The 10,135-nt window shown below is 43.7% G+C and overlaps 1 protein-coding gene across 1 annotated transcript in view; it reads left to right on the top strand.

Moving 5' to 3' along the window:
• Positions 1–666: 666 nt before the first annotated feature.
• SLC5A8 (solute carrier family 5 member 8) overlaps positions 667–10,135 on the top strand; it is a 62,606-nt gene continuing 53,137 nt past the window's right edge. Inside the window, exons 1-2 of the mRNA XM_029205616.1 lie at positions 667–1,376; positions 8,453–8,518. Coding sequence (XP_029061449.1) covers positions 1,026–1,376; positions 8,453–8,518 — 417 coding nt within the window. The 5' untranslated portion in view covers positions 667–1,025. The remainder of the gene's footprint in view (positions 1,377–8,452; positions 8,519–10,135) is intronic.

Raw genomic sequence — 10,135 nt, 5'->3', positions numbered from 1 at the left:
GGCCAGCTTCCTTTTTTGAAAAATGGAGATGATTTCTATATCAAGGGTAATAGTAAGAATTACACTAGTTAATGTACAAGGTGCCAAGCATGTTATATGTCACATGGTAGGCTTATTAAATATTTCTGATATTATAACTACTATCATTTGTAGGAGAGACTGTTGGGAATCAAAATTGTTTTTTGAATGAAAGCGCAGGCAACCAGTAGCACAGACTTGTTCCTCTCCTTTATAACTGCTTACGTGCCTAAGGACCGGGTCCTCAGCTCACTGCACACTGTCACCCGAATCGCCCATCAATTTATCACGCAAGGCAATCAAAAAATTCCAGGTGTATCTTCCCGTAAGGACCCGATCTATTGAACTGGAAAGCTAAAAGTAAAGGCGTGTTAGCATACGGTATTTGTAGGGGTGAGATAGCAGGATGGGAGGGAGATGCAAGAGGGAGGAGATACGGGGATATATGTATAAGTATAGCTGATTCACTTTGTTATAAAGCAGAAAGTAACACACCATAGTAAAGCAATTATACTCTAATGAAGATGTTAAAAAAAATAAAGGCGTGACAATTGCCCTTCGACCCACCTCTCCCATAGGTCGCCTGCTCATTTAAATAGTGCGTTCCCTCGGGTGCCACTTGATAAAATTTTCTGAGCGCTCCTTGAGGATTCGCCAGAGGCGGCTGGAAGCTCGAAGTTCACCTGCCCAGGTGTCCGCGGCGCTCGGGGAGCCACCCTGGCCTGGCACCTGGGGGTCGGGTCCCCGAAGTCCCATTTCGGGGGGCTCTGCTGGCTGCGGTGGGCGCAGGGGCTGCTGCCAGAGCGTACCCTCCTTTCCCTTTCGCGAGACGCTGGGTGCCGGCGGGGACCGACACCTGCCAGACGCCTCTAATCCCCTTAGGGCGCCACGCCCGCCGCGCGCGGCTCGGGAATAAGTGAGCGCAGGGCGCGCAGGTGAAGCTCCGGCTCCGGCTGCGAGCCGCGGAGCCTCCAGTTTACGCGCAGGGCCCCGGCAACCGCGCGGCCATGGTCTCGCCGCGGGGCATCGGCACCTTCGTGGTGTGGGACTACTTAGTGTTCGCCGGGATGCTGCTCATCTCGGCCGCCATCGGCATCTACTACGCCTTCAAGGGGGGCGGCCAGCAGACCTCCAGGGACTTCTTGATGGGCGGCCGCAGTATGACCGCCGTGCCCGTGGCGATGTCCCTCACCGCCAGCTTCATGTCGGCTGTCACGGTCCTGGGCACCCCCTCCGAAGTCTACCGTTTTGGGGCCATATTCAGCATCTTTGCCATCACCTACTTCTTTGTGGTGGTCCTCAGCGCGGAGGTCTTTCTCCCGGTATTCTACAAACTGGGAATTACCAGCACCAACGAGGTACAGGGTGAGGGAGGGCCCGGGGAGAGGTGATGGGGTGAGGGGAGTACTTTTCAGCTCCTGGAGGGATTTTCCTGGGGGCAGGCTCACCACCACATCCAAGTCTCTCCCAGTTCATATCCATCACCTCTTCTGCCCGCCCCTTTTAGGGAGAGGTGTCCTGTAAAGGCGAAAAATAATCTCGGGACTTAACATTCATGAGCTCAGGGGAAGAGAGAGGCTCCCAGAGTAAACGGAGTTATTTGGACTAGTGCTCAGTAAGGCCATTTCTGCTTTAACATCTTTGATTCCAAGTCAAGGGGAAAGATTTTTCAACTTGTTATCTTGGGGAAGGGTAAGTCTCAGCTCCTCCTCCTTGAAAGGAATCCCCTCATTCCAGGTCCTCGGTCCACTCACTTTTCCAGGAAGTACGGGTACTCTCCCCTCCTTCCCTTTCGCAAACATGGCTTCCACGGAGAGTCAGGCACTCACATGGTTAAGGTTCTGAATCTCGTGTTTGAGACCAGATTCTATGCTTACTAGCTGGGTAACCTTGGCTGACTTAATTAACCTTTTGTGCCTCTTTCTAAGTCTCAAAATGGGAATAATTATACCACCTACCTCATCTGGTTGTTGGGGGGATTAAATGAGATGATGCAAGGGCAGCATTTAGAATAGTGTCTGGCACAGGGTAAGTGCTGAGTAAATGTTGACCATAAGTATTGGGGTGATGGTGGTAGAGGTTGTTCCCTTGGGATCACCAGGAAAATTTGGCTGCAGAGTTCTTAAGCATCTCCGCCTTCTCTCTCTGTGGAGAGATGATTAAGGGAAACCATCTTTCCAATTGCACAGGTCCCCTGGTTATGAATTTTCTCAAATCGTCTGCCAGAAAGGGCTTTGCAAAGATAGTGTGAATGTTTGGTTTAGTTTAAAGAGTTGTTGAATGGGAGTGTCAGGGGAGGATAAAAGTTTAGGGGAGTGGTCGGGCCCAGTTCCATGAGTTCCATGGACAAACCTGCAGAAGTGGTCTCTCTAACAGACCATTATCCAAGGACCCCGACCCTCATTCTCAGCAGCCACCTTGTCCTCGAGTTCATGTAGTGTTTGCCCCAACCCAGAGCCACTGGATGGTGGTTTCTTAGTGAGGCTGGTTCAGCTGGTGCTGGGGATGGGCCCCAAAGGCACAACAAGTGTTGGTGACACACTGCCTGGGCTCTAGTGAACTCATTGCAGGGTGAGGTGCCCCTGGTGCAGCACTGCCTTCTTTGCACTCTGGTCATGGTGTTTGAGAGCGTTTAGTCATCGCCCCAGAAGTGAGCAGAGTAGAGTTTCTTTGTTTTGCTCAAAAGTGACAAACTGATTACCCCAGACAAACTCAGTTTTAGGTCTTTTTTGTTGCTGTTGACCCTTATAATGTTTTGAAAAAAAATTAATTTAGCATTTAATGATGAGAAGTCAAAGAAAATTCCAGATTCTGACTTCTTCTGAAACTTAAAAGACTAGTGACACTGGGCCCACATTCCCTGTGGCAACAGGAACCCCACTTTACAGCCGTTTCTCTCATTCCCTATTAACTTCTATATTGAGGTCTCTTCATTGTATCTGCATGGTTACTTTCTTATGGTAGAGAAATCTATCTGCATTTAGGTCTTTATCAAAAATGCAAAAGGGGGCTTCCCTGGTGGCGCAGTGGTAGAGAGTCCGCCTGCCGATGCTGGGGACATGGGTTCGTGCCCCGGTCCGGGAAGATCCCACATGCCGTGGAGCAGCTGGGCCCGTGAGCCATGGCCGCTGAGCCTGCGCGTCCGGAGCCTGTGCTCCGCAACGGGAGAGGCCACAACAGTGAGAGGCCCGCATACCGCAAAAACAAAACAAAACAAAACAAAAATGCAAAAGGGAAAATGGAAAGGACTGAAGGGAGTTCTTGCTTTGAGGGAGATGTCAGAGGACATATTTCTTAATGGATATGAGGAATATTTCAACCTGGTAATATATGAACGCCTGGCTGACCCAGTTGGTGTATTTCACCTGATGAGATCTGTAGGCATTTCGAGTCCGTGAGCTCTGATCTGTAGTTAACCAACTCCAAAACCCAGAAAGGGTTTGAAGAACCTGGCAAGAGGACTTCAGTCCCCATAGGTGAATGCTCCTCTCATAATCACTGACCTGTGCCTCTTCGGGTGAGCAACGTTAACTCAACCAGAAGCAGATTTCCCACACATTTGCAGGGGTGGAGGCTAAGTTAGCAGAGTTCCAGCTAAAAATGGCAAAAAGCAAACGTTTACTGAATGCTTAATACAGGCTGGGCACTGGGTTGCCTGTTTGACATACATTATCTGACTCAATGCTCAAAATAATTCTTATACTGTGAGAGCCCCATTTTGCAGACAGAGATTCCGAGTAAGTTAAGCTACACAAGAGAGCCTGAAGCAAAGTGGACACATGCCTAGAGGCTGTGCAGTGGTGCATACTGGCTGCTTCTGAAGGCTCCGGTGAGTGTTATAACCCTGAGTGGAGTTTAGAATGGTGCAGGCAAAAGGGGCATGGTGCAGGACACAAGGGGCTGTGGACACACTGGGGGTGTCCACGCCTAGTGGATGCCAGGCCACTGGGGACAGGGAAGTTAGGTAACGTGCTGTGTCCCTGGCAGTTGGTCATGGAAAACACTTTCTTGTGGCATATTTTGTTCGTTTTATGCTGAGAGGTGGAATCACCTATACAGAATAAGAAGTCCAACATTGAGATACCCTGGCATTCTTGTGCAAGTATGAAATCTTTCCCTAGTTCCAGGTTGTTAGCTACAATTGGCTGTTCAGAAGCATTTGTGATATCTATTTATCACTGCCTTCAAGGTGTAGTCCTGATAGGTGTATAGCGACTTCCAGATTCACAGAGAAGAAATATGCAGGAGCCCAACTGCATTCACCATCTCTTCAGGATGTTTCTGGATCCAGCAAAATCAATGTATTTGAATTACGTTGCCCAGACTCTCTCTCTCTCTCTTTTTAAAAAAAAATCAGTAGAAATCTTAGTGTCCCTAAGTTATTCAAAGTACTGAGGACTATGAGAGATCTCAACTGACTATAGGTGTGACTGAACCAAACTTGGGTCCGCTCGTCCATGCGCAGTAAAGCCAATCTACTGACACCAGGTTGCAGTGGAGGAAAGTGCAGCTTTTATTATTAGTCTGGGGCAGCTAATGATAAAAAAATCCTCAACTCCCCCAGTGGGTTTTAGGGAAGCATTTTTAAAGGCAAGGTGAGGGAGGGGAGTCACAGAGTATGTGACCACCTTGTGCACAATTCTCTGATAGATTGGTGGGGAGGTGATAGGGCAGTGTCACAGGGGTTAACATTATCAATCCTCAGGCTCCAGTAGGTCTGGGGCTACATGCTCATGGTCATCAATTAATTAACTTCTTCCATTTGATGGAGGTTTTAGCATCTGTAAAACAACTCAGGAAATGTGCATCAGATACTGTTATCTTGGTACTTTGGGGAGGAACTAAAGATTCTGTGACTGCCATATTGCTGATTTACTGTTTGAATTGTTACTAGTTCTCCTGGCCCATCTGCTCCTTTGTCACTACATGCTCACACCCTTTCAATCATTAATTCTTGAGCCAGGCTTTTGTGACTCAGGGGAGGCCTGGAAGACTACAGCTGTTCTATAAACAAGAGGCAGGCAGAGGACATGGGGGCAGGGGTCTGTCCCAGGAAGTTACCATAGGGTCCTGCTTGGTAACATAGACACCTACTGTTATTCTGTGGTTTTGTCTAGAAATCCTAGAGCTATTCTCTGAGCCTACTGATCAGTGACTTGATCTTTAGGTATTTCTTTAGCAGCCCAGTATCTGAGATGGACAAGACTGTCCCCTGCCATTCGGTAAACAAAGGATGTTGTGGCCACCAAGCCATCAGCCACTGCAGCCACCCCCCATGGTGCACCCTGAGGGGAATCCAGGATGGAGAAAAATAGGATACTGGCCCTAGATAGATAAGATGTATATGAAAGGAAGGCTTTCAGTAAGCTCAGACTCTTGCATTTTCCCATACACAGAAAAGCACTAAAATCATTAACTTTGTCAGTTCTTTGTGATTAGCAGTAATCTTTTGATGTTCAACTACATGTTTTGTTTTGGTTTGTTTCCCAGCAAATACTCCTATGTATCCTGGCTCCTCCCTTACCTCTTTGGAACAGACCCTCAGAGCTGTCTGAGAGGCTGCCACCCTGGGCTATAGTCCTCAGTATGGCCTCAGAATAAAACATAATTCTCAACTTTTAGGTTGTGCACTTTTTTCATTCAACACTGAGATAGTGATAGAATTCTTGGTTCTGTCTTGAGTTAGTATTGTGAGAGGGGGAAAAATATATATATATATATATATATATATATTTTGTTGTTGTTCAACTTGCTACATTCTTACCTCCATCACATTTTCCTCTTCAGTTTTCTTTAGTCTCCAGCAGTATGAATATACGTACCTAGAAAAGGCAAAGACTTCTCTGTCAATTCATGGACATTTATTTTTAATAGAGTTTTACTAAAACAACTCAGAAGAAATAACACAGCTCTGTTCCCATGCTTCAAGACACTTCTTGGGTTTTCTAAAAAGTCTTCCAAAATACACTCGGATGATTTTGACTTATGTAAATCACTGAGATTTAAATTCTCAGGCCTATGGATTTGGTTACCAGCTTCGTAATGTCCTAACTCTTAAGTGAACAGTTTACAACATTTCCCCATCCATTTACATCGTTTGATAGTCTACAAAATCCTGCAGAGTAAGTGGGGAAAGAATGATTACTAGGATCCACGTTTTCAAAAGGAGGAACTTGAGATTTAGAGTGTCCCAAGCTCGTGGAGTCAAGAGTAGGGCTGGAACAAGGGCTGGAACTCTTGCCCCAGAGCACTCACTGCGCTGCATTGCATATTCATTACTCATCAGTTATTTTAGGACGTCCTGTCATGTGTCAGTGCCACTCACTCACTCTGGATGGATCTTAGACACATGGGCAGCTTTCTTGTTATTTTGAATAACAGAGTGGTTAGGTGCACAGAGTTTGGCATCAAATGATCCTAGATTTGCATTGTGTCTCCAGCAATTATTAGGTTGCAGCCTTGGTATTCTCTCTGTGCCCCAGTGTGCTGGTTTACAACATGCACTTATGCATAGTAACTGCCTCATGGAGCTGTTGGGAGGACAGGGCATGCAGCAAATACTCTATAAATGTTAGCTGTGATTATGAAGCAAAAATATCTGGGGTCTTTTCCTCTGATATTTACCTAATGTCAGTTTTTCCTCCCTCATTTTTGCTGCTATATGAAAAGACTGCTGTCAGCCTGAGAATCCTCTCTATGTGTAGCAATAATATTCAACTTAAAGAATGTCTTGGACCCCGGCTTCCTTCCAGCTCGAAAATCCTAGGATTCTAACTCTGTAATACATTATGATCTATAATATTGGAGATAAGCACACTACTGACATACCTCAGAGATATTACAGGTTCAGTTCCAGACCACCACAATAAAGGGAATATTGCAATAAAACGAGTTGCACGAAGTTTTTGCTTTTCCAGTGCGTATAAAAGTTACGTTTACACTATGCTGTAGTCTGTTAAGTGTACAATAGCTCTGTGTTTAAAAAGCAATGTACATACCATAATCTAAAAGTATCTTATTGCTAAAAAATGCTAACCATCATCTGAGCCTTCAGCGAGTCGTAACCTTTTTGCAATAGTAACATCAAACATCACTGATCAGAGATCACCATAGCAAGTATAATGATAATGAAAAGTTTGAAATATTGCAAGAATTACCAAAATGTGACACAGAAACATGAAGTGAGCAAATGCTGTTGGGAAAATGGAACCGATAGGCTTGCTTCACACAAGGTTGCCAGAAACCTTCAATTTGTAAAAAAATGCAGTACCTGTGAAGAACAAAAAAGCAAAGTGCAATAAAATGAGGTATGCTTGTATATTATAAGATATCGCAGATGTCACGCTTGGCTCTGAACAGAAACTTACTTAGGCTGATTTAAGTTAAAATTTTTTATTGTAAGGACATGGGAGTAGCTCATAGCATAGGTGGAAAAGCTGAGCAAACAGACTTTGAAAAGGACAGAAGGGAGGGCAGCCTCTTCAGGCCACCCTGTCAGGATCAGTCTGCTTCTGCTCCAATCATTTTCTGTCTTTATATCTTGCCTCTAAGATTCAAATACCCATCGAGAAGAGAAGCTGATTGGCTGAACATGGGTCCTGTGACTATCTTTTGGCCTAGGCTGAGCACCTTGATTGTCAATTCCACAATTGCCTGAAGTGGGAAAGGGTTGATTCCCTAAGTGTATCAAAGGAAATGTATTGGGTAGATACCAAGAGAAAGGGGAGGACAACGCTTTGCTCATTCTAAAAATGCAGAATATAATTCCATTGGTATGACATTCTGCAAAAGGCAAAACTCGTAGGGATGGAGAACAGGTCAGTGATTGCCAAGGTTTAGGGGTGAGAGGAGGGTTTGACTACAAAGGAGCAAGAAAGGGGAAACTTTTGACGGAGTTTCCTGTGGGTGATGGAGCTGTTCTGTGTTAAAACCCATTGAACAGTACTCTAAAGCAAGGGTCAATTTTTCTCTATGTAGTTTAAAATAACAGTGAAATAGGAATGCAGAATACGAATTAGTTATGAAGTTGCTTTAAATTTCTAACTCCTTTACTTCTTAAGCTGCTGGTTCTTTTTTTTTTTTTTTAATTAATTTATTTATTTATGGCTGTGTTGGGTCTTCGTTTCTGTGCGTGGGCTTTCTCTAGCTGTGGCAAGCGGGGGCCACTCTTCATCATGGTGCGCAGGCCTCTCACTATCATGGCCTCTGTTGCTGCGGAGCACAGGCTCCAGACGCGCAGGCTCAGTAATTGTGGCTCACGGGCCCAGTTGCTCCGCAGCATGTGGGATCTTCCCAGACCAGGGCTCGAACCCATGTCCCCTGCATTGGCAGGTGGACTCTGAACCACTGTGCCACCAAGGAAGCCCAAGCTGCTGGTTTTTAAAAAGTGTCCAGAAGTTTTACATATTAACCATTTTTCCTTTTTTGGAAACAGTATTTAGGACTTCGATTTAACAAATACGTTCGTCTCTGTGGAACAATCCTCTTCATTGTTCAAACAGTAAGTAACCCTCAGTTCATTTATTTTCTCTTTTTTTCATGTACAATGTTTTTAAACAAGGGATCTGGGTCAAGCTTATTTGGTAAATACATGAAAGATTAAAAAGGGATGATGAAAATAGGAGGAAACAAAAAAGGAAAAACACTTGTCACTACATAACATTAATCCTTAAGATCATTGAACAGTGTTTCAGCAAATGCATTACTTCCTGGGAAAACAGAATGATTTAAGTAAACATGGAATATTATATTGATCAAGCAACACTTAACATTACTTTAGGAAAGTATGGTTTTCCCTCTTACACCTCCCTCTGTCCCCACCAAAGTGACAGTAAGGGCATTACTGAGATGACAAAGATATTTGAAGGAACCGTAGTAGCTGATAGTAGGAATTGTAATAAAGGGAAAACAAGTTGTATGTTTCATAGTATTTTGCAACATGTTAAGCAATAAACTTAATAGGAGAAATTAACTGACATAGGAAGACATTAGGTAATAATTTTCTTTGTTTGAAAGCATACTTTAAAAAATGAATCAGTGCTCTCTTTTAAAAATCGAACTGTAAAACCCAACTGATGTACTCATTGATATAAAACAACAAAATCATGCACTCCGGAGGAGTTTTTAAAGCCAACTACACAATCCAGTACTTCAAGAATATGCAAGTGTAGATTTACTGCTTGGCACAAATGGAAAGCAAAGATTTGCCAAGCAATCAGTGACAGAGAACGCTTCCCACCCTTCATCCAGGCTGCTGGAGGCTTATCACTATCATTGTCACATCATTTAGACCTATCTTCCTCTTGGCAGCTAAGTGCTTTAAGAATGAGTTTGATAATGGAGGTCCAGGAAGGAGTTTTCATTCTCATCCGTTTTTATAATTCCATTTCTCCATTCAAAAGCTACCGAAACATTTGCTACAGCAGGACAGAGTGCCTTGGCAATTATTTAACTTGACTCCATTTTACATCTTTGTAAATTATGTAACTTAAATTGTATCTGTCCTTAACACTTGCAGTATAAAAGGAAAGAGCCCTCTGGGGTCTGGTAGAGATTCTGACACAGAGCCGAGGCTGGTAGCTCGCATTCGACAGCGGAGTTCAGACACTCTTTGGATCATCGTTAGAAGTGCCAACAGAAATGAAAAAGTGGGGACAAATGTTAGGAAGGTGGCCTGTGGTCACATTTTCAAATCTTTAACTTGGACAGAATAATGACTGTGAAAAGCTAGTTCATTCTTGCAAAAAGAGGGGAGCTTTAGAATCTGCTATTTGAAAGACTTACTTCCATAGATCACTCATGCAATTTAATCATTCAACTACTATATAACATTTTTTTATATGTTTTATACAGTAATCATAGAATTAGCTTCTATGTATTTGAAAGATCAAATGCAATGAAAATGGTATTCTGAGAAAAAAGAACATATTTATCTTACTGTTGTACCCCAGATTAATAAATATTTGTTAAGTGTACGAATGAAAAATAATAAATAATATTTAAAAGGTAGAATAGAATTTTTGTTGGCTTTCAGGAAATTTTAGGGCAAATTTACACTTTTGTTTAATTAGTGGTCATGCAAACTTTTACAGACAAGGTTCTACAATTTTCACTGTTT

Source organism: Monodon monoceros, unplaced genomic scaffold, assembly GCF_005190385.1.
Source record: "Monodon monoceros isolate NGI ecotype Baffin Bay Population unplaced genomic scaffold, NGI_Narwhal_1 Super_Scaffold_6, whole genome shotgun sequence".
Taxonomy (NCBI): domain Eukaryota; kingdom Metazoa; phylum Chordata; class Mammalia; order Artiodactyla; family Monodontidae; genus Monodon; species Monodon monoceros.
The sequence above is the reverse complement of the archived record's forward strand: the minus strand, read 5'-3'. Positions and strand labels throughout refer to the sequence as shown.